Here is a 24,692-nt window from a genome sequence, read left to right as displayed (position 1 = left end):
GTACGTCCTCCTGTTCTGTAGGGCTGCATACCACATCACATCCATAAATTGCCCAAGAGCGCTGTACGTTGTTTTTTCCTTCAGATTTTAATACATTCCAGGCGCACCAGAACAAAGAGGTGTGCGAAGTCTTAAACTTTGGTTATTTTTTTTAAGCCAAACTTAAATATACAAACAGCTTCCCTTGAAACAATCTTCATTTCCTTCTAAAGTCCAGTTTATGAATACTTCTGCTTTCATAAACATCTCTTCTTCCTCATTGGTGCAGCTTCTGTTTTGTGACTGAACGCTGACATTTTTTACCTATGGAGAAGTGGCTCCTGGTCGCGTTTCCTCCTCTGTGGTATATGGAAGGAGAGCAGTGACGTCACCCCTCTTTCTGTGGGCGAGTACCATGTACTTCCTCACAGTCAATGACTGGCAAACATGATAAAGGCCGCTCACATTAGGACAGCATTGCATGTCTCTCATACTCAGAGACAACAACCCTGAGCTCCGTCCACATACATGCCCACCACGTCAAGAATTTCCATTGAGTCATAGGAAATGTAGTTCCCATTTCCCCCCATACAATGTGAGGTGCGATGCCTGCAAAAGTTCCTCTACCTGGTACAGCAGGATCGGTGCATTCTTTCCAACAGAGCCAGGAGGGGGAGCTAGGAATCCAAAGTGGGAGGTAATTCAGCTTAACTGTCCACACATCCCCAGACATATACAGTATATGTACCTTTCCTTTGTCCCAAGCTCTCACCTCCTAGCATAGAGGATCATGCGACTCACTCCATGTGACAGTGCTAGGAATGGGGAAATAACACCAAAAATTTTTTTTTAAAAGCCTAAAACATTCTGAAGTTTCCAAGCTGGATACTTGTGCCCTAAGAACACATTCACAGAGCTCCGCTTTCTCACCATCACTGTAATCCTGGTGAAGATAAGATACGTGGTACCTCCGTGGGTAAGTGCCACCTTTCCCGAATTTTTCAAACACTGGAATGTCATATTCTAGAGAGGCACAAACAAAACAAATGTAAAATCATAGAAACGGACAGAATTAAGATAAGATATTATCCTAAAGCAAGATGGGAACGAGATGGGAGAATCTGAGGGCTAAGACTGGGACGAGGCTCTGGGGGCCCGTGAATTCCTTTCTCCTAAATTGTCCCATAGACTTGGTGAACTTAAAATGATTCATCGATCTGACCTGACGCCTATTCGGCTTTCTAAATTTCGCCCCAACTATAGTTCTTTATGTCCCATGTGCTCTATGGTTTCAGGCCTTTTTTTATTTTTACACTTTGGAGTTGTCCGCAGATTCTGCTGGACTCCGGTGGTGAGGTTTCTTCATGACAAAATGGGTTCCCCAATCTCTCTAAACCCAAAGCATTGACTTTAAGGTATTTTTTCAGATTTACCGTATTTTTCGCTCCATAAGACACACTTTTTTTCCCCCCAAAAGGAGGGGGAAAATGTGTCTGCGTCTTATGGAGCGATCCCGACGCCCGAGACATGCAGTTTTGGGCTCCGGGCGAGTCGTTTTTTGTACATTTAGCCCTACTAAAGCAGAGCTAAATGTACAGTAGGAGCCACTGCTCGTTTAATACTAGTGATCTAATGAGATCACTTGTAATAAAATCGAGCAGCGGCGGCGATCGAGATCACCATAGAGCAGACGAAGAACGGACGTTCTTCGTCTGCTCTGTGTGATCACTGAGAACGTGGCGCTGTGATCACAGTGCCACCTGTCTCAGCAGTCACTAACTGCATCTTCTGTCACAGAAGCTGTGACAGAAGCTACGGTCTGTCGTACATATATATATATACACACACATACACACACACACACACACACATATATACACATATACATACACACACATATTTAAACTTTAAGTGCGAGGAAACAAGAATGCAAAAACCTTGATCCAAGCTGTACCACCTACGTATTCCGCCTGGTTTGCACATGTAAATTTGACCTTACAGTATAAAAAAAGCATACAGGCAGTCCCCGGGTTACTAGATAGGGACTGTAGGTTTGTTCTTAAGTTGAATTTGTATGCAAGTTGGAACAGGTACATTTTTTAAGTAACTCCAGCCCCCAAATTTTAATTTTGGATAGCATAGGGAAGGGTTAACCCCTTGTAATGTTTGCTTTGCTGTGTGTGCCCCTGTTCAGAAGATTTCACCTCACTTTCTGTCCCTGTGACAATTGGATTTAAAAAATTTGGGGTTGTGGTGGAAACAAGGATTGGTGATGAAGCTTCAGTGGAGACACCTTTTTCCTAGAGGTGCACTGAAATGGAAATTTTAAAACCAAAACAAAATCCAAATAAAATCATACCATATCCTCAATTATGTACACACACTTAGCGATCACTGATCACTGAGTGTGTGTACCCGCTCTTCTCTCCGACAGCTGTCACAGGAGGATGATCGAGTGGTGCGAGAGGAGAGCACAGCCTCCTGTGACAGCGCCGTCTCCGCCCCCACACCGCTCTGCCGCACTGTGATAGGCGGCAGAGCGGTGTGGGAGGAGACGCCGGCCGCTCACAGCGCTCTCCCCCGCAGCGCTCGGCCGGCTGTCACTTTCTCTTCTCCCCGCTGGGACATAGAGCAGCACCCAGCGGGGAGAAAATAAAATCACAGATGCGCCGACGTATCGGCAAAAAAATGGCACTTCGGCATTATGCCAAAAGTGCAATTTTCGGCCGATATGTTTCGGCGGCCGATATATCGGTGCATCCCTACTTTTTCCCATGATAACGCTTACAGGAGTGAATTTCCCTTCCTAGGGGTAGATTTCCTCTCACTTCCTGTCTGAGGATACAGACAGCAGTAAAAACCTCACAGTGACCCGGAAGAAGAGGCGGGCACCCCTTGTCTGCACGGCCAACTTCCTGTAATGTATGTACAGTACTACGAACCAGACCCAAAAAGGCAGGCACTCCTCATCGACACAAACATGGTAGCATTACAACTACCCCTGCTGTACAATAATAGCCTCTTTTTGTAAGTAGGGGTCGTATGTAAGTCGGATGTTTGTAACTCGGGGACTGCCTGTATTTATGTGCATAGAGGATGCCCTTCTAAGCATCATAACATATAGAACTGATGTTTTTACTCTTGTAACCTTGCATAGCTTAACGTGTGAGGTTGGGTGACTCTGCGCCTCTCTTCCCCCATCATCAATCTGTACAATGTACTAAAGCATATTCAATGCCCTCCTCTTGTATTATTTATTTGGTTTTACTGCTGTGATACTACTACCTCAATGCTGCTTTGTTTCTATATCTTGTCACACATTATGTCTGATTACATCATGTACTATGTATTGCTCAACATTGGCTATCTTATTCCGCTTTGTATATTCTTCGTATGTTCGATAAAGTTCCTTTTTTTGAATGTGAAAAATAACAAACAATTTAGAGATGGGAGAAGGTCATACATGAATGGTAAGTGAGTGAATCTGCTCTGATATACTTTATTACCATTGTGACAGATAACATGTAATAATCAGTAGGAGCAAAGAGTAGTGAAACATGTTGTAATGTGGGAGAGGGGAAGAGAAAACAGATAATCATGTGAACACAATTTTTAACCACTTGCTGACTGGAGCAATTTCAACACACATACGCATGATAAAATCAGAATTTTTGGCTAGAAAACAGCTTCAGGCCCCCAAACAATTCTATATTTTCTGAAAGCAGAGGTCCTGCAGAAAAAGAAAATATGTTGCACGGTATTTGCGCAAATGTTTATCAAACTAGTATTTGTAGGATAAAAAAAAAAACACTAAAAATTTAATGCACAGAAACAAAATATAATACCCAATTTTTAGGTACAATATAAAAGACGAGGTCACGTCGGGTAAATTGATACCAAACATGTCAAACCTTAAAATTGCGTGTGCCTGTGAAGCCACAAAAAAAACTACAATACCGCTCATCATTTTAGTGTTATTTTTTGTGTGTGGCTAAAGCTGAAAGCTATCGTGTAATCTGGTTATATTTTGCCTTCCCTGGTACCCCCAACCCTACAAGCACCCCCCCCCCCCCCCCCCCCCCATGCAAATGAAACAAACGTTTAAATAAAACCTTTCAATTTTCATTGCATACCTTATTTTAGACCCACTGACATTATCAGGGTCTCTGTTCTCTATGCAATGCAGGCACATCATGGCTGGTGAGAAGGACCAGCCGGGTGCTGTACAAAGCTTCCTCACAAGGCCCTCAGCCCTGATGCCGGGGCTGGTGTTGGGGAATGTTATGGAAACATCAAGGTGCACTGATAGGTAGATGTCAGTTTGGAAGGACGGGTGTTTCTAAGCAGGCTGTAATTGCATGTAGACTTCCCTAGATAACTCCCACATGTGACGCCGAGCCTCCATAATGAGCAGAACTGAAATCCAATGAATGGAAGAGGTGGGCCAGGGACAGTCAGGCTGAGGAGGAAAGGGTTATATAATGCAAGATGTAGTGCAGCAGGGAAATAGATGTGCTCTGACTTGCTGCAGCTTCTATTGCACATTGTGAGAGGCCCGCATTGTGTAATGAAATCAGAGGAAGCAATTTCAGTCCAGGAGAGGAGCCGGTACAACTGTGCAAGACTGAAGGAAAGGCCAGAGGTCAGATAGAAGACTGAAGGGAAGGCCGGAGGTCAGATAGAAGACTGAAGGGAAGGCCGGAGGTCAGATAGAAGACTGAAGGGAAGGCCGGAGGTCAGATAGAAGACTGAAGGGAAGGCCGGAGGTCAGATAGAAGACTGAAGGGAAGGCCGGAGGTCAGATAGAAGACTGAAGGGAAGGCCGGAGGTCAGATAGAAGACTGAAGGGAAGGCCGGAGGTCAGATAGAAGACTGAAGGGAAGGCCGGAGGTCAGATAGAAGACTGAAGGGAAGGCCGGAGGTCAGATAGAAGACTGAAGGGAAGGCCGGAGGTCAGATAGAAGACTGAAGGGAAGGCCGGAGGTCAGATAGAAGACTGAAGGGAAGGCCGGAGGTCAGATAGAAGACTGAAGGGAAGGCCGGAGGTCAGATAGAAGACTGAAGGGAAGGCCGGAGGTCAGATAGAAGACTGAAGGGAAGGCCGGAGGTCAGATAGAAGACTGAAGGGAAGGCCGGAGGTCAGATAGAAGACTGAAGGGAAGGACGGAGGTCAGATAGAAGACTGAAAGGAGGGTCAGTGGTCAGATAGAAGACTGAAGGGAAGGTCAAATGTCAGATATAAGACTGAAGGGAAGGTCAGTGGTCAGCTAGAAGACTGAAGGGAAGGTCAGTGGTCAGATACAAGACTGAAGGTGATGTTGGAAGTCAGCTAGAAGAATGAAGGGAAGGACGGAGTTTAGCTTTAATTGTAGGCACAATAATGACATGAATATTACACACCATAATACAAGCAGAACATTTCACTAAACATTAACCTGACCTTTTCCTTGCCACTATCTCATGTGAAAACTATTCGAGTGACTGTGCAAGGGGACTCTATATCAGGAAAAAGCCTCACCTGAGAACTCCTGGTAATTGTCAGGGTAGCTCTGAGCCCGGGGCATCCTGGACTTGTGGTAGCTTTCTCTATAGGAAACCAGAAAGAAGAGGAGGAGAGGATTCAGTTTGCTCTATACCTTTAAAAGCTCAAACACTTCCCTATAGAATAGAAATTCCCCCCACTTATTAACACTTACCCATCTAGAGGGCTATCAAGAGACGGGCAGCTGCCAGAGCCAGAGTTTTCAGGACTGCTCAAGGATAAAGGATCCAGCATCTATAATCAATCAAATCAAAAATATACCCATCAACTTCTTCTCTGGCTTAGAACTTATCACACAAAAGTTCAACGCGTACCTGGTCCATGCTCTCTGGAATAAACTCCCCTTCGCTGTTGATGCTGGTAAACGAACCATTTCGGACAACATGGTGCAGTTCGTCTGGAATGTATCCCGGCGGAGGAGAACTCCTATCCCTGGTACCTATAAAAAGCAGAAATCAAAAAAGGAGGAACTCCTAAACAAATACAAACACCTCCATTTACTAGAGCCATGTATATAAAATCTTCAGATATGTTCTAAAACAAAGCTAATATAACCCTAACCCTAACATAACCCTAACATCCATTATCTCCCCCCAGCAGAAACCGGACAGAGTGGAAGGTTCTGCCACGTGAGCCCAAAGTTTTATTGTATTGCACACTGCGGTCAAGCCAACATGTTTTCAAGCACTGGGGGCGGATTGGGGAGATGTTAAGGCAGTTTACATGACGGGAAAAAACAAATAGGACCTCAGCAGTGTGATCTTTATCTTATTATACAGGATTTATATAGCAATGTTAGATAGAAAAAAAACTGCGCAAGGAATAAAATAACACTCTAAGAGCAGCTGTGCTTAATAGGTGTGTACACCCAAAATAGGAAAAAAGAAAATAGCACTGCGCTTCAAACTCAAAAAATATTCCTAAAATGTGAGAAAAATTGTGTGAAATGTGATAAGTCACAAAGTGATAAACAATTTTGTGTCATACACAACACCTGTGTTGCACAATGCCTGTGCTGACCATAGTAAGAAAAAGCTCTAGGTCTAATTGTCTAGACACTATAAACCATAATAAACATAGAAAAAAATAAAATGTGCTAGTACATCTCATAAAATGTGTACATCCTGTGTTAAATCTCACAAGTGATGTACAACTCCCTCTTAATCTACATAACCATATGTGAAGTCCATTACTTCTTGATACAATAAAGTCCTTGAAATATGTGAGGATATATCTTCCAACTTTTATAATCAACACCACGTCCGTGAATGTATAAACGAGTGAATCAGTGCTGTCCAGTCTCCACCGTGCTCAAAGATAAGATCTGGCCGCACTCACCGACTCCTATTGCTCACCATATTCTTGGTAGGGGTGAAGAGGGAGCAAGAGAGCAGGGGGTCTTGGGAGGGGTGAAGAGGATGGTTTGGGTGCCATTTCAAGATGAGCTTGGGGCAGATGTGTGGATGGCTTTGTAAGTGGTTAGAACTTCGCGTTTTCTTCGTCTTGCAGCCATCTCCCCCCCAACTGAAACGCTGCCTATCCCTAGATGAGATGACAGAGGAGGCAAAGGATGTTCTTTTGGCGATTCAATAAAACATAGCACCTACCAAGAACCGCAGTCCTGTCTTTCCTCTCAGTTCCTCCAAATACTGTGTTGTCTAGATCCTCCAGGCAGGGTATGTGCTCCATGTCACATGGGCTGGGGGCCTAGATAAAAAAGAACGGGAACACTAGTGGAAAATCTCAGACATCTTATACTACCGTACAACACACATCTAATACACAGGAATTTAGCAATGGCAAAGAGAATTGTTAAAGGGACGACTCTGTACACAGCAGGTTAAACCTACCCAGTTATTGTAAGTGCTAAGCAATTAGCAAAGCCCCCTTTCTTCAATTTGTTCTCCCAAAACTTCTGACACTACAGTAGCATCTTCCCCTCCCGGCCCTGACAATTACAACTGTAAATAGGCCCAAAAAAGGGCTGAAGGCAAATCCAACATGAATAGCTTTATAAGTCGAGACAAATAGACATGAAGCCCTGTCTGGGACCTCCTCCCCTGACGCATTTCACCCAAAAGTGGGATTACTCATAGACCCCAATTGTTGGGTAAAACACATGACATCTCAGTATTGGCACCCAGTCTACAGGTGAGGTGACCCAAATGTAAAGGCCTGGAAACAGCGCATACCTGTCTGATATCATCACCTGTGGGAGAAAGCCTTGCCCAGTCTGCAGCACCCCTGCACACAACACTGTAGTGTACATCGGGGGCAATGCAGTCAAATGAACCAATCACATGACCAGACTGCTGCGACAGGACAGTGCACAGCCTTCCCTGACAACTAACAGCGTCAGGGCTGGGAGGGGGAGCAGCTACAGGTGCCAGGTTCAGAAATCCCCTGACACACTCCTGGAAGCTAACTAAAAGAACATCTCGGAGGTCACTATTTATTATCACAGGTTTGAGCGCCAGTTTGCACCAACTACGGTGCGTTCCAAAGTGGTAGCTGCTGAAACGAACAGTTAACTTCCCCCTTTGTTCTGGTGCAGGAGGTGGTTGTGACGGTGCATTGAAGTCAAGGATGCAGCATTTTTTGCGTTCGAACTGGACCGGAACGCAGCCAATAACTTGCCACACGTCCGATTGCATTGCGGGCGGGGGGCGTGGCTGCGGTGCCATTGACTTCAAGGTCTCGCTTTTTTTTAAAGAAAAATACATTTTGTCATTGGGGGGAGAGAAAGGGGCGGGGATATGACATCTCTTCTCCAATCACAGAATGCCTTGTATATAAAATATACACTCATTTGGTTGATCCATTGCCTGTATGTAGGAGAGAAGGTTTATACTACTAAACTCTCATAAAAAGCTGTTAAAAAGTAAGAATGAAATCTACAAATTAGTAATGGAGAAGAATCCTGGATCCAGAGTCATACCTGGATGTGTACATGGGAGACCAGCAGAATTTTAAGGCTCTTCATATGAGTGCTTCTGTCCAGCAATGCAACAGCTTTGTCCAAATCATCTTGTGTCTTCAATGGGATCACCAGCTGCCGAAACAAAGACCAACCATCAGTCACTCTGAATTATATTAGATCTGTTTTCATCTACACGGGTTACACATAACTGGCGTGTGATTTAAAAAAACAATGACCTTTACTCTGGATAAACTACGGGGTGTCCAGAACTTCAAACACATGTGGTAGTATAAAGTGTATCTGTCCTTTAAAGTTTAAATATATTGCCCCTGAAAGGGTGTTTTAATTTCTTTTTCTCTCTCTAATAAAGATGTTACCACTAAAATGGAATGCTGCTTTCTCCATCTGCAAGGCTTTCCTTTCTCCAAGTTTAGGCTGATCCCCTGATTGCTGCTTCCAATTTTCCTGCTTGCAGGTGGCTACATTATTATTATACAGGATTTATATAGCGCCAATAGTTTGCGCAGCGCTTTACAATATAAGGAAGACATTACAGTCACAATACAATTTAAGACAAGATGGTAAGGAGGGCCCTGCTCCTGAGGGCTTACAATCTAAAAGGGAGGGGTACATTGCCTTACATCAATCCTTTAGAGGTCTGCTGTAGCCACCCATGTGTGCATGCTCTCAGGAGATTACAGGCCAACGTAATGATGGTGCCTGCTCAGACACGCACTGGCAACACGAGAGAACTACACACTGGAAACACGCGTGTGCCTACTCTAAGAGGAGTGATTGACAGCGATGCCTCCAGAGTGGCTGTCAATCATTTCCCTTGAAGGGGGTGTGTGTGTCGTGCTCTCGGGCTGCCTGTGTGTGTCGGTGGAGGCAGCATCCTCATGTCAGTTAAAGTGATATTAAAATCAAATTTTTTTTCCCCCCTCCCCCCAATGTTAAGTAAAACACTTACCTTAAATTATGTCTCTTAATCCGATCTCCCTCTTCTTTCCTGTCATTTTCAGCCTTCTCTCCAGCGCTGCGGCAGCTCTCCGATCCAGCGCTGACTCCTCTCTGCTTGCTGGCACTTCCTGTCCCACGGTGTCTGCATGCGGGTGCACGCGTCCATAGACTTAACTTGCGTCACTCTCGTCTCCCGCCCAAAAATCCGAACTGCGCATGCCCCAAGATGCTTTGCGGCCACCAGAGCAGTTTTGGATTTTCGGACGGGAGCGCGCGGGGAACGTTGGGGTAAGTTTAAACCGCTTTTAAAGCATTTTTTTTTCTTTTTGCTAGCACTAGATATATGCAAAAACACCGGAGGGTTTCGAAACTCTTTAACCAGTTGACATCCGCGGTCTGCATTCACAGCCCGGACGGAGATCAGCAAGGAGCTGATGCGGGGTTTGTGGCGTGGGGGTGTGCCGCGAACGAGCACATATAGGCGATCGGCAGGCTATGGACCCGCTGATCGCCTATATGTCAAACACCCGGTAACGGGTGTGTTTAAAGGTCGGGTCTTTTCTGCCCGTGCGTGCCCGCCAGGGGGCGCGCGCGAGCAGAAAAAAATTGCCGTTTTTTTACTACGGGCGGACGGCAAGAGGTTAAATGTTATAAATGGAAGAATGGCGTGTGCACCAGTGCAATGAATGATGAGACATGTAGTCCTGAGCAGGGTAATCAGGAGAATGGTGATGATGATGTTACGAGTGTGCACTCCCAAACTGGAAGTTCAGGGATACGGTGCAGAGGAAGCAGGAGGATGCAACCGAGATCAAAAAGTATGATTTTATGGACTGTAGTGGACGTAATAGTCCATAATGATGTATTTGTGATAAAAAAACAAGGCTTTAGTACGCCCCTTGCCTGCTGCCCACCAATGATTTATCTACTGCAGGGAAATAGTCCCTTGAAGAATCTCGTGAATCCTGGAGTGCCGGATTCCTGCTGTGCTTTCTCCCTACAGTTTCAGGAGTGATGTAGGGGCTGGTGGGGGGAACCAAAGAGCACGGGAGGGGGGGACTAGGAATTTCTCTGAAAATGTTGGATTTGGGAGATTCTTCTTCTAGATTCTTCTTTACAATAATGGTGTGGTCAGCAGCTCGGGCAGCAGGAGAGGTACTACATACCACATTTTTAAAATGTTCGATTTTAGCAAGAGATGTTATGGGTCACTTCTCCCTGTGATGTCAAAGGTGTAATTGATTGAGGGGGGGTGGGCACAGAATGAGCATTACTCCCATCTGATTGCCACAGAAAACATATTAGAGCATGTTCAACAAATCAAAGTGTTCTGGACCTCCTACTTTCTTTTGGAGATCCAGTTAGTGATATATAGGGGAATTGGGACCTCCTTACCCCTGCTGGAGATCCCTCTAGTGATAACTAAAGATCTACCGGTATATAGAGCAGGGATGTCCAAACTGCGGCCTTCCAGCTGTGGTGGAACTACGAATCCCATGAGGCTTTGCAAGATTCTCACAGCCACAGATATGACCCCGGAGAGAGATGCTTCATGGGATTTGTAGTTTCACCACAGCTGGAGGGCCGGAGTTTGGACATCCCTGATATAGAGGAATCAGGACCTCCTTCCTCCTGCTGGAGATCCCTCCAGTGACAACTATAGATCTATATAGAGGAATCAGGACCTCCTTCCTCCTGCTGGAGATCCCTCCAGTGACAACTATAGATCTATATAGAGGAATCCGGACCTCCTTCTTCCTGTTTGGAGATCCCTCCAGTGACAACTATAGATCTATATAGAGGAATCCGGACCTCCTTCTTCCTGTTTGGAGATCCCTCCAGTGACAACTATAGATCTATATAGAGGAATCAGGACCTCCTTCCTCCTGTTAGTGATGTACACCAGAATTCTTGCTTTTCCCACTGCCAGGATACACGCTTGGCTCATTTTGCAATTATAAGAAATTAGCATCCCAAACTTTTTTCCTCTGTAGTTCTGGCCAACAGCTTAACTAGAAAAAGAGCCTTCAAGACTTTGGAATGGTGTTTTGGTATAATTTTACAGGAATCGTTTTTCAGGATCTGTCAGATGTTCGGCCAATTTAATCAAAGGAAGAAGTAAAGCAGGAACATATCTCATTGTCCAGCATTCAGACTGGGAATTTATTTCAGCAGGGACAGCTTTATCTGCAGGAAGTAGCGTGCAGCAACACAATCTGCTCCCACAGTGTCCTCATGAGCTCCATAGTCTAATCACTCCAACAAAGTGACTGTTGGACGCACAGGTACCGACTCATCTTCCCTTTCATGATAAACGCGGGTGGAATAAATGAGTTTAGCAGCTGACTGAACAAAGTTATGTCACTAAATACAATCAAAGAGGAAATGTAGACCGCTAAACTCGGAGATGAATGACATATATGTAAACTGTTTCACCAGCCAAAGTCATTGTAGGGATTCGAGTATAGGGATTCCAGACTCAAAAAAACAACTCGCACAGTATGATTTTAAGAGAAAATGGCTCAAGAGTAAATATTTCTGCTTTGGGTTCCCATCCACCATTGGCCTCTGGATGCTCTGCTGGAGACACTGTGGTGCACAGGCACCCAACGCATGACTTTCAGGATGCCAGCCAGCTACCTCCTTGTTTTGGCCCGTGACGCACAAGTAATAGTGTCTTGTTCACCCTCCAGACAGTGAAGGTGGAAACAAGCACTTCAGCCCACCAGAACCATCAGCTTGAAGGTACCAGTGATAGGGGGAGATTATCTGTTGTTCATAGTTAAGGTTGTGCCACTGGAGCCATCTTAAGGTCGCTGAGTAAAGGGATCAAGGGTGTAGTGTTGTGTGACCTATTGCCAGACATGCTATCACATTGCTATATCATGTGATAGCAATCGAGTCAATAAACCGTTTTTGACTTTAAATTCTATTGGAGTGCGAGTGACTTTATACAAACACTATTGCCAGACAAACTCCCAATGCTCTTCAACCCTCAACACACTGACCTACTGCCCTGCTAACACGCTTATTGGCTAGTGGAAGGGGTCTATGCCAACTCCAGAAAGACTTCTGCGATTCTCTCTCTCTCTCCCATCAGACTGGGGAAATAAGGATTACAGCCAGGGAACAGCCTGAGATATATCTGACCTATAACATGCACTTACAAAGCATCTTATTAATTTAAGTGATCACATCTATTTGGTGATGGTACCTACTGCAAGCACAGGAGCTTGGAGAATGCAACTGACATGGACACATTATATTTATGAAAATGGTAAATACTTTGCTGCAATCTAGCAATTAGTGTGTTATGAAACCCAAAACACAAGATGTCACAATGTACGCTAGACAGGGGCAACCACGGGGTCCTGGTGTTCCAACTTGACTGCATGGAGGAGGTAGGGGACATGATGGAGTGTTGTCAGTCTGCCCCTGTTTTTGGCCAAAATAAAATTCCTTACTCTTAAATATTGGAAGCACTGATGAACTGGAATACAGTTTTCATACATTAAGTTGTAAGAACATTAAAATAAAAGTGGGTGCACTGGAGGACCCAATGGGATGGCCAGTGGAGTGTTGGTGGGCGGGCTGGGGCCCCACAATTTCTGAAGGCTGCCCAGACAGGCAGGTTCATGAATCACCAGACATCTTGTGACTGTAGAACATGACTTCCAAAATGCAGCCATTGCTTGGGGATCAAAGAAGGCCGAGGGGATTAAAAAAACTTTTCAGGTTAGGGTTAACACGCTGTACACTTTAATAGCGAGCAGGGATTCGGAATGTCTGCACAGGAAGGCTTTTTTATGACAAACGCAGCTTAAAATGTGTGCAGGGAATTGTAAATCTCCAGAGGTTTTGCAACTTCTTTCTGGGTGACTCAGAAGCTGGCTGTGCTGGCCGGGTGCCACAGGAAATGCTGAGAAGCCGCCAGTTTCTGTACGCTGCCTGTTGCTTACTCCAAGGTGATATACGAAACTTAACTACAGGGCCGATCAGCATTGCACTGACCTGATTTTATCACCACGCTCGACTGTTACTGGAAAAACTTTAACTTTTTTTTCCATCTTCTACTAACCGCACCATTTATGATGAGAAGAACATAAAAAAAAACATATTGGATACTAACAAAGGTAGACCTCTCTCTTCTGCATGGTGCCCGTTACAGATTTCAGGTGTTTCTGTCTTACTGACCTGGAACAATCACCCAGATTATAGTCAGCCTGAAGTCAATACTTCGGCAGTGATTTAAAGTAGAGAAGACACTAGATCAGGGGGGTAGGCAAAGTGCAACCCTCCAGCAATGGTAAAACTACAAATCCCACCATGCATCTGCCTCTGGAGTCATGCCTGTGACTGCCAGTGTTTTACAATGGCTGATAGGATTTGTTGTTGCATTACAGCTGGAGCGCCGGTGTTTGCCTGCCCCTGCACTAGATAAATATGACAGCCAGGCAGCTAACTGTTTTGATCTGTCAGCAATGCCAGCCTAGTTTTCTTGGTAAGTGTGGAAAATGTCTCAGTACCTGTGATTGGCGCTGCGCGCTGTAAGCTTCCTGGCGGGCTCGGCACGTGGAGCTGCGAACACGCCCGAGCTCATCCTTATTATTAACCTGCCCAAAGAGAGGTATTAAAACAGCATTGTATGCAGCAGACAATAGATGTCTCCCCCTTCCCCCCCCCACCTCTATTCAAGCTTGGCTTCTCCATTTTTACATAAATGGCCTCTTCCACACCTCTTTTAAAGTAAAGTCACTCACCCTCCAACGGAGGGCGAGTGACTTTTCTACCACGTGATATTGAGTCTGCACAGGCATCTGCTGTCATCTCAGCACCCTCCCATTATCTTGGGTTATATCCGGTCAGGAGTGCGATGGGATCTGCTTGAATTCCTTTAAAGTAAAAGCGCAATTTAAAACTAAAATCCAGTCGAAATCCTGAAGTTCCACTTTAAATGATGGGGTAGGTCATAGGTGAAGACCATGGGTGCTCACACTGCGTATTACACTTATCCCCTTGCTGCTGAAAACTAACACTTCAAAGATTAAACTATTAAATTGGGCTGAAAAAAAGAGCAATGGGATCTTTTTACTCTATTACCAAGAATAATGGAAAGAAGTGTAACCATTTTGCAAAGCAATTTTCAATGCATTTACCTCGTTATTGCTGTAATGAAGATCCATGCACTGCCCGAAGGCCACTTTAGCCTTAGCGAAAAGGTCTTCCAGCAGAACGGGCCGGGAAAACTGCAGGATCCTGGAAACACATTAAGTCATTACATTAGCCCTGGCTTATTTCAGATATTAAAATGTGCTTTATTCTACATCAAAAGGTCAGTAACTGTGAAGGTAAAATGATGACTGGGACAGCCAGAATGAGTCACTGTGCTGCTATAAAATGACGGGAGCTGAAAGAAGGCCGCTGTAGTAAATACAACTAGAGATGACAGAATACACCATTAGGCCGGCAGCTCTCCTGGGATTAAAATACTCTCCATTACCGGCGGCTTAAAATGAACCTGAGATTTGCCCATTCAGGTCAAAACAACATGTTCACTTAACCGTTGCCTTTCCAAGCAGCACAGTCTCACTTTCCCTTTATTTCCCACTCCGAGAGTGAAGAGAAACAGCAGGAACTCTAGCTTGGTGGTGTTGTGGTGACTGGAAGCTCAGCCATGTTACAAGGGACAGAGAGGTTCTTGGCTTCTTGTGGCAAGGGGTAATGAAGGGATGGTGAGTGTGCAACCAGGGAAGGTGACAGTTAAAGTGTATGTTACCCTAAAATGTAATCTACTTATATGTGTCTGTGTTTTCACATAGTCCTTAGTAAAACCAGCCTATTCTTTATTTGCTCAGAAATATCTGAAGATCCTGCCAGTTGCCCTTCTTTTCTGTTCCAATCTGACCACACCAAGCATGGAAGAAGATCTATGGTGGTGTAGGGAGTTTGAAAACCTCTTTTTCCTGCTTGTAGACCCAGGATGCCGTGCCGATAGGTAGTTGTCAGACTGAAAGAGTGGGCACTCATAGGCAGGCAGATCACCCTACTGAAAGCCCACATGTGATGATGAGCCTCCATGATTAGACAAAATAATGAAATACAATGAATAAGCGGGGCAGTCCAGGGAGGAGAAAATGGCTGGATGACAAGGTGCCCATACACTGCACGATTATCGTACGAGAATCGCGGGAAATCCCCCGATCATACGATAATCGTGCAGTGTATGGAAGGCGTGCGACCATTTCTACTGTACGGTCGCACGACTTTTGTATTTCGAGCATGTTGGAAAACCAGCCGAGAATCGTACGATTTTCGGCTGGTTTTTAGCATGATCGAGAGATAACTGCCGAACGGGCCGGTGTGCGCACGCGCACACTGCCCGTCCCGCATTGCAGTCATCGGAAGCCCGCCCCTCAGGGGGGCGGGCTTGCGGTGATCGCAAGTACGATCTGCCTGTCCAAGATGGGCAGATCGTACGTTTTTTTAATTACTTTACAACCCTCGCAAGACAAAAGTCTTGCAAGGGTTGTAAAGTGTATGGCCACCTATAGTGATCTGTGATCTGCTGTGCATAGCTTCTTTAGAAGGCCCTCAGCTCTGATGCACTGTGCAAGCCCTCAGGCCTGATGCAAGCAGTGAACTGCTGCTTGGGAAGCGTTTCAGAAATATCAAAATGCACTGATAGGTGGATGTCAGTTTGGAAGGACGGGTGTTTCTAAGCAGGCTGTATTTGCATGTAGACTTCCCTAGATAACGCTCACATGTGATGCTGAGCCTCTATAATGGGCAGAACTGGAAATCCAATGAAGGAAAGAGGTGGGACATGAACAATCAGGCTGGGGAGTACATGAAGCAGGCTCTGACCTGCTGCAACTTCTAATGCACATTGTGAAAAGTAGAGATGTATCGATACCGGCTTTTCGATATCGAGTACCGATATCTTCTTTTCAGTACTGGCCGATACTGAATACCGATACCGGAAGTTCCATTAGGGAAGCCGGGTGGCATGTAATGACTCGCCGCCCAAATTCCTGATTAGCTGGGAAGCCGTCTCCATGCTCCCTTGTCACCAGGTGACAAGGAAGCATGGAGACAGCTTTCTGGCCAATCAGGAACCCAGGGGGGCGTGTAATGGCCGATTGGCCAAGCAGCCATTACACGCCACCCGGCTTCCTGATTGGAGCCGGCTTTCCAGCCAATCAGGAAGCCCGGCGGTGTGTAATGACTCATCGCCCGTCTTTCTGATTCCGGAAGTTCCGGCATCGGGAACATTTGGGCGAGTTGGAGTACTCGCCCAAATACTCGGCATCGGTGCACCCCTAGTAAAAAGGCTCTCAGTGTGCAGTGAAATCAGAGTATGTAGTTTCAGTAAAGGAGATGAGCCGGTACGACTGTGCAAGACTGGAGGGAAGGCCGGAGTTCAGCTTTAAAGATAGAACACTGACCATGTTTATTGGCAGGTCAATCTCCTCATTTGTTGACTGACTCGAGTATCTAGAAAGTGTTATTGGCTCCCTTAGTGCACACAGTGCCGAGATATGAGGTGACCTTTGGTCCCAAGGGACAGAAGCGTAATCACAGCTCATACCAGGCACTTGTTTTCTCTGTCTTGGAATGTGAGGGAGCTGGAAATGTACAGGGACTGGCACTGATAAGAACCAATGCAAGAACACATCACCGGATCCCTGCTCACCTCCCGCTCATCACAACTTGTTTCCCCCTAATCACCACAACAAAGCATCTACTATATACTTTGTGACATTGACGCTGTTTGTTAAAAGTTAAAAATAGGACCCTGCCACAGCAACCAATCAGGTTTTAGGTTCTGGTCTCGGTTGCATGAAATCCAACCGGTTGCTCCACTCCAAGAAAACCTATTATTATAGTAGGAGTGTTAAAAAAAAAAAAACACACACATACGTCACTGCACCATGACATCCCTTAAAACTGAGATTATATATATATATATATACACCACTTTTACCCATGCTCAATCAGGAGGGGTGCACAAATCCCCTCCAGATCGGAGCAGTACAGATCAGATGTCCACGCTAGGACATTGGCGTCCGTGCGGCTCCACACAATGCGAACCGCCTGCCACCCGAAATGCTCCCTAACCCTTTTTATCCGCTCGGTTTCCATATAGATTTTTCTAAGGAACCGCGCTGATCAATTAAAAAAACCCCTTTTAAAATTCAAGCGGAAACCTCGCCGATCTGCAACCGCCCTGGTGTGAACGGGGCCTAATGGTGGATCGCTATACGTTTTAATCTGCTTTGTGGTCACATGTGATATTTGTACAGCTGCAATTTAGCTGTTACAGTTTGTAGTTGTATTCATCCTCGGTGCAGGCTACCGTTCGTTTTTAAGCCCAAGTATAGCCAAAACATTTTTCTTTTAAAGAGAAGGGTCAGAAGTCAGGTTATTTTTTTTGATGTATTACCATTAAAGATATTTGCTTTGAATTCCTGCCCTGAAGACACAACAGGAAGTAAGCAGAAGTTTCCCTAAAGTGGGAGTTTACCTCTTTTACTCTACTGAAAACTAGGGGGGAAAAAAAATATGTTCCGTTTCATACACTAAAATACATATGAAAATTTAGAATGACCAAATCACATTATTTGAAGCAAGCCAAGCCAGGGGTGCTTGAGCAGTTGCATCAGCAGTTTACACTTTGGGAATAAAAGGTGACAGCTGTAAGCACCCCGGGTTATGCGTAAGCAACTGTCAGTCAGGAGGACGGGCCCAGCCGGTGTGCACATGCCATTCTCTAATGCCACCGTGAAGAAGAGGTGATACTGGGCTATGGAAGTTAGTGGTCAGTCAGGAGGCGTTACATCTCTAGCTCACAAGCAACTGAAATCTCACACAGAAGCACGGCCTGAAGCTCATTCTTGTCTCACCTTTTCTCTCCACGGTGTTCAAATTTAACGCGAACATCATTCTGCAAATGGAAAAAAGGAAAATAAACAAAGGCAATAGGCAATACAAAAGCAACACAACCTTCACTCAGGGCTCATGTAACGCATTTGTGTTGGTGTACAGTGTGAACGCACACTGCTAGGCACTCGGATGTGTTATGAAGCATTGCAGTACTCGACTTTTGCGTTAAATCTATGTGCTGAAGTATGGCGTGATGCGGTACAGCAAGTCAAAAACGCACTGCGCAAAAATAGAACATGTCCGATTTCTTTTGTCCAGTGCTTTGGTGTGAACTGAAGCCGATTGCCTTGCTCTTCTGTCGAGACTGCATGAGGCAACGCTGCTTAATACCAATACTACTTAAAGGAGAACTATAAGGCAAGTGAATTTCACTCAGCCTCATAATCTGAGCCGACAGTGAAATGAAACTGTCACAGGTCGGCTCAGTAGATCGGGAAGTGAGCGAACACATACTGTTGCTCGCTCACTTCTCGATCATCTCCCTGCAGAGAGCAGTGACTGTCACTCACGGCTCCCTGCAGGGATTCCCCCCTCCCCTGTCCGATCCTCCAGCGCTGACTGGCGGAACGGACAGGGGAGGGGGCGGGTACAGCTGGCTCTGCCTCTAGATAGGCAGAGCCAACTGTCAATCACGCAGCTGGGTGGATCCAGACAGTAATGTCGGAATCCGTCCCGGCTGCGGCGTCTCAGTATACTGGGAGCTGTAGCTCGCGGTATACTGAGCTTTGGGTGACGGGAGGACGCTAGTTTGTGTCCTCCCGTGACCCTTAGGAGAACTATGGGGAAAAGCCATGACCCCATAGCTCTCCTTTAAGAATACGTTGTCAAGGTCTATTCTGTATTTTGTTGACACTTGGGTGAATAGGGCAGAACAGTATTCAATCCGGTCTAATACAAGAACAGGGCAACAGAACTGATTGGAGACACGGAGGACTTGAGATTTGAACTGAAAATATCCTCCCTTAAGAAATAAGATCTGGTACCATTGTATAAATTCCTCAATGGTCCATAGAGTGAACTTGGTGCTAAATTATTCATTGCACTGCAAAGGACAAGGGGGTGATCTTTGCGTCTGGAAGAAAAGAGGTCAATATGGAAAGGTTTCTTCCCAGTAAGAGCTGTGAAAATGTGGAATAGACTCCCTCAGGTACTACGGTAGTTCTACAAAGCTCATCTGATTGTTTTTTTAAAAAAAAGCTGGATGCATTCCTAAATGAACAGAATGTAACTAGATATTAACATTCCTAAGTAATAATTCAAGAGATGATTGATCCCGGGAATATGCGATTGCCTTAAAGGAGAACTATGGGGTTAAGGCTTTTCCCCATAGTTCTCCTTAGGGTAACGGGAGGACACAAACCAGCGTCCTCCCGTCACCCTAGGCTGTAGCTCGCGGTATACTGAGACGCCGCAGCTGAAGCGGATCCCGACAATTGTGCCGGGATCCGCCCAGCTGCGTGACTGACAGCTGGCTCTGCCTATCTGTATCCGCCCCCTCCCACGTCCGTTCCGCCAAGTCAGCGCTGGCGGATCGGAGCGGGGAGGGGGGAATCCAGCCCCTCCCCTGTCATGGCAGAGAGCTGTGACAGGATCGAGAGGTGAGCGAACGCCGGTATGTGTTCGCTCACCTCCCAATCTACTGAGCCGTCCTGTGACAGTCTCATTGTCACAGGTCGGCTAGAACTATGAGGTGAAAAGCACTCACCTCACAGTTCTCCTTTAAGGGATTAGGGGGGAACATTTACTTCTGTTGGAGCAAACTGGACCATGCTTTATAGGGGTTTTCTGCCTTACTCTGGATAAACTGTGGGTGATTGTGGGCAGACGGCAGAGGGTTCTGATTATGGAGGTTTTCAATTTATTTGTTTATTCACTTTTTCTGTTGGTTGAACTCGATGTGATAAGCGTCTTTTTTTTCAACCTTACTATGCAACAGACCTACTATACATATTCAGGTGCAAATACTGTATAACTGCTGAAAGAGAGAAATAGAATGGGAGAGGGGAGATGAGGGAAAGAGTGAACACAAGCTCAGAAATTAATATATCCGGCTGAATACCCAATTACCTGAATGGGATGTACAATGAAATGTTGGGTGAAATTGATGCATCACTTACCTGCTTCTTGGGCGAGGTGGATTTGGAGCCGCCGGATTCATGCAGCGATAGGGCAGGTCTGCTGGCCTTGTGTAAGACAACGAGATCCTGCATGATAGAAGCTAAGGCCTGCTGCTCATCTGTGAAAATGGCGTGATGGTAGTATGTCAGACACCAAGATCCACAACAAATACAGGAATGGCAAAGATCTAACCGAAACAACAGTAGCAAAAGCCATCTTTTAGGGCTTGTTCACACGATGTCCGGACCAGATCTGGAGCAGATCTGCAGGCGCGGTGATATTTTTGACGCGTTCCAGTTTTGTTCGAGTGGGGCTGTCCGTATGTTAGCTGCAGTGCGTTTTCTGCGAGTTTCCGGACCGGACGAAATGTGGCATGCAGTATTTTCTCTGTCCAGACCGGAACGGACTGCACACGTGAGAACTGTAGCCCATAAAACACATAGGGATACATTGGGATGCATTATTAGTGGAGGCGCGCACGGTTCTGGTCCGGACGTCGTGTGAACAAGCACTTAGGCCCATTTTGGTGGGGTAAATTCCGGAGCTCGACTTAAAAATTATCCTTTAAGAAGAGAACCTAACATCCCAGGACAATGACCAGATAAAGCAAAAACATTTTGGATTTCGGTGTAAATTCAGAGAGTTTTGGGTAAAGCCGGGCAGATACAGGGAAGCTGCATTCACGAGTATATGAAGCTCACTGCCCGGGCTTCCACAGACGCCGATCTCCTCAGCAGGTGAAATGGAGAACTCAGCGGCCTCCTTAGTTACATCACCTCCCTCCCAACACACAATGCTCCATGTGAGACATGACATCATGTGTTTGTATACCAAAACCTATCCTCGGGCTTGTTTGTACTGCACAGACAATGGCGCCTTTTCAGGACGAGGCGACAGAGGAGATTCAGACCTTCTAAGCCTCTAAAGACGAACCTCACTGCAGAATTACCAATTTAACCAGCTCCAGCCAGTACATAAGCATTACACCCGAATATCATGTGACCGCACCAGAATGCGCCCGCATCCTACGCCGCTTGTGTGAATCCTTATTAACTAAATTAGAGATTCTATATCAGAGGGAGGCAAATTCCGGCCCTCTGATTCCCGAACCTACAAACCCCATCATTCATCTGTATCTGTGAGAATCTTGCAATGCCTCATGAGATTGGTAGTGCCACAAAAGCTGGAGGGCCGGAGTTTGCCCACCCCGGCCCTATATAGTGAACTACATAGAAAGAGAAGCAAATGGAAAATATATAATAATAAATATTAGAGACCACCACCCGCCACTACAGCCCCAGAGAGACCACCACCCGCCACTACAGCCCCAGAGAGACCGGCACCCGCCACTACAGCCCCAAAGAGACCGGCACCCGCCACTACAGCCCTGGAGAGAATCTATTAATGAATACATTTGTGTCTTTTGTATTTGCCAGGATTTCAGCTTCTAACATCTGAAGATTTAGAAAATACACTAGAGATTGTTTTACCGTTAGACGTTTACCAGGAACATGTCCCGACGTTATTTTTTTTCTTTTCTTATCTTGTTCCTGTAGCCATGAACAGCTTTTAATGCTACCAGTCCTATTGCCAGGTTTGTAAAAGCAATGCAGGCTCATTTGCTGGGAATTCAGTTCCTAGTGATGTAGGCACGCCCCCAGAACTACATCTCCCAAGGGCCCTTTTCCTAAAAGATAAGTAGGTTCTTGGGACTAAAAGGCAGCAACATTGCTTTCCTGGGAAAGAAACTACACGTGGAGAGGCACAGAGAGGGCTAGGGGATAGATGGAGTTCTGTAGTTCACCAGGAAGGACTGACAAATGCTGCTTAGGATTTTAGAGCAGCAGAGACACTGTGTTGAGTCCAAATCGAAGCATACTGGATTTCTGGCACAAGAACAGAATGTATGTACGCACGCACGCACGCACACACGCACACACGCGCACACACACACACGAGAATCGTGGCCTTATACCAAGCCAAAGCAGCAGACTTACCCATAGTAGCAGCCAGTAAGTTGCAGTATCTCAGGGAGATGATCCCATGTGAAGTTCAGTCTCTGCACCTAGAAAATAACAAAAGAAACAATCATAAAAAGCATGTTTGGGTAGATTTGAAGCAATTCACAAATGCAGCATGTCATATACAGGTGAAACTCGAATAATTAGAATATCGTGCAAAGTTCATTTATTTCACTAATGCAACTTAAAAGGTGAAACTAATATATGAGAGAGACTCATTACATGCAAAGCAAGATAATTCAAGCCGTGATTTGTCATAATTGTGATGATTATGGCTTACAGCTCATGAAAACCCCAAGAACCCCAAATCCACAACCTCAAAAAAGTAAATTATTACATGCAATCAATAAAACAAGGATTGTACATAGAACAATATCGGACCTCTGAAAAGTACAAGCATGCATATGTACTCAGTACTTGGTTTGGGCCCCTTTTGCAGCACTTACTGCAATGACTTTTGCACGATATTCTAATTATTCGAGTTTCACCTGTACGAGAGTGGAATAAAAGCTTTGTATGATCGTGTACAACATGCATGGCCTCATCTACAGCCGTACTGCCATGTGCATGATACAATCCAAGTGTTTACCCGGGGACCACAAGGGGGAGAGCAGATTTAGACACAAACAAGTCCAAAATGAAGGAGACCAATTATGGAGACATGAAAACCAGTCAGACTTGAAATTCTGGAAAAAAAAAAAAAAAGCGCGCATTAAAATTGGAGATTTCGATCTAGAATAGCACAGCTCTCGTGTTTGATGCGAGGGAAGATTTCTGTGCGAATTAGGTTTTTATGGTTTTATATGGCCGTGCATCTCTTCTGTAATATAAAAATAAGATGCAGCAGTACATTATGTGCCGGCTACAGAACACAGCGCAGACTAAATACAGCAACATTCAAAGTAAAAAGTCACCCCTCTGGGGAGTTCCAGAAATGTTACAGTCCAAGTTATTCCGAAACTACCCACCAGTATCACTGAGGAGGAGACATATACTGGTAAGATTACAGCCTATGCAAGATTAAAGTGACACTAAACTCAGGAGTGACATCCTAAAAAAGACATTCCAGTCCCTTAACTATGAACAACAATGTCTCTTATTTGTGTATCACTCGGCTGTAGATCCTCCAATCATCTCTGAATTGGTGCTGACACCGTCCTTCCTTCTGGAGGGGGGCTACGTCTGTTCCCCATGGTCCCTGTGTGTGTTGTAAAGTAGTCCAAGCTCACTCCCGGGATGGACTACAATCTCATGTTTAGTTTACTCATTTGTACTGAGATTGTAGTCCATCCCGGGAGCGAGCTCATTGCATCAGCTCACACATCTGGGCTATGACCTTTGGACAGAGTAGTCTTAGGGCCGGTGCACATCTGGGCGATCCGTGACCGTGTGGCAATTGTGCACGATACAGCACGGTCACAGAGTTGCCCATCCCTGACGATCACGCTGTGGGTGCCATTACTTTCTACTTTCTGCCGCAATTCCGCCCGTGCTTCCGAACACAAACGCGGCTAAAACAGCCGGGCGTCGTGTATCGCAAAAAAAAAAAAAAAAGGTACATGTACTTTTTTTCTGCAATTGCCGTGCGTCTGTCACCCTATTGAAATCAAAGGGGCTGCGTAGCAATCCCTGTCTGCAATTGTGCACAACCGCGCGATCCCAGGATGCGTGTCCTGGATCACTCAGGTCTGCACCTGAGACAATTTTTTTTTTAAATGTGCCCAAAATTACACTTTAAAAATATTAAATGCTTTAAATGGTTTCTACGGTCAAAAGCTAAAAAAAAATAAATAAATGTATTTCTATATTGAATTTCCATAAGTTCTCTCCCGCTCCTAATCACCAGATCCATCTAGAAGTTTGTTGGAGATGCCCATAGGACGGACTTCCCCAATGCACTGACACCATTTCACCCAGCTCTGTGAATTTGAACTTCCTGGTGTCACCGCTCTCACAGAGCCCGCCTTCTGAACTACAACTCAACGTCTGAACAATGTAACTATCATTGATTGCTGGAAGCAATGCATGATGGGATGTGTAGTCTTGAGAAATGGAAATTGCATTACATTAAGCAGCAGGGAAAGAGACGCAAAGCACACTGGGAATCCAGGAAGTTGTTGGAAGTGATGGGCAGACGGAAGGCAGATATATATATATACATAAATATACATATATATATCTATCTTTTCTTTAGTAACAACTCCTTGAT

The 24,692-nt window shown here is 45.4% G+C and overlaps 1 protein-coding gene across 1 annotated transcript in view; it reads right to left on the bottom strand.

Moving 5' to 3' along the window:
• MAP3K2 (mitogen-activated protein kinase kinase kinase 2) overlaps positions 1-24,692 on the bottom strand; it is a 41,097-nt gene that overhangs the window by 6,669 nt on the left and 9,736 nt on the right. The window contains exons 2-11 of the mRNA XM_018554451.1: positions 22,460-22,527; positions 20,462-20,580; positions 18,305-18,345; positions 14,558-14,657; positions 8,460-8,573; positions 7,129-7,228; positions 5,836-5,960; positions 5,676-5,755; positions 5,498-5,565; positions 910-1,002 (exon numbers count right to left, since the gene is read on the bottom strand). Of these exons, the coding sequence (XP_018409953.1) occupies positions 910-1,002; positions 5,498-5,565; positions 5,676-5,755; positions 5,836-5,960; positions 7,129-7,228; positions 8,460-8,573; positions 14,558-14,657; positions 18,305-18,345; positions 20,462-20,580; positions 22,460-22,463 (844 nt within the window). The 5' untranslated portion in view covers positions 22,464-22,527. The remainder of the gene's footprint in view (positions 1-909; positions 1,003-5,497; positions 5,566-5,675; positions 5,756-5,835; positions 5,961-7,128; positions 7,229-8,459; positions 8,574-14,557; positions 14,658-18,304; positions 18,346-20,461; positions 20,581-22,459; positions 22,528-24,692) is intronic.

The sequence above is a fragment of the Nanorana parkeri genome, unplaced genomic scaffold (genome assembly GCF_000935625.1).
Source record: "Nanorana parkeri isolate BGI_ZX_2015 unplaced genomic scaffold, ASM93562v1 scaffold159, whole genome shotgun sequence".
Taxonomy (NCBI): Eukaryota; Metazoa; Chordata; class Amphibia; order Anura; family Dicroglossidae; genus Nanorana; species Nanorana parkeri.
This window is presented reverse-complemented; position numbering and strand designations above follow the sequence as displayed.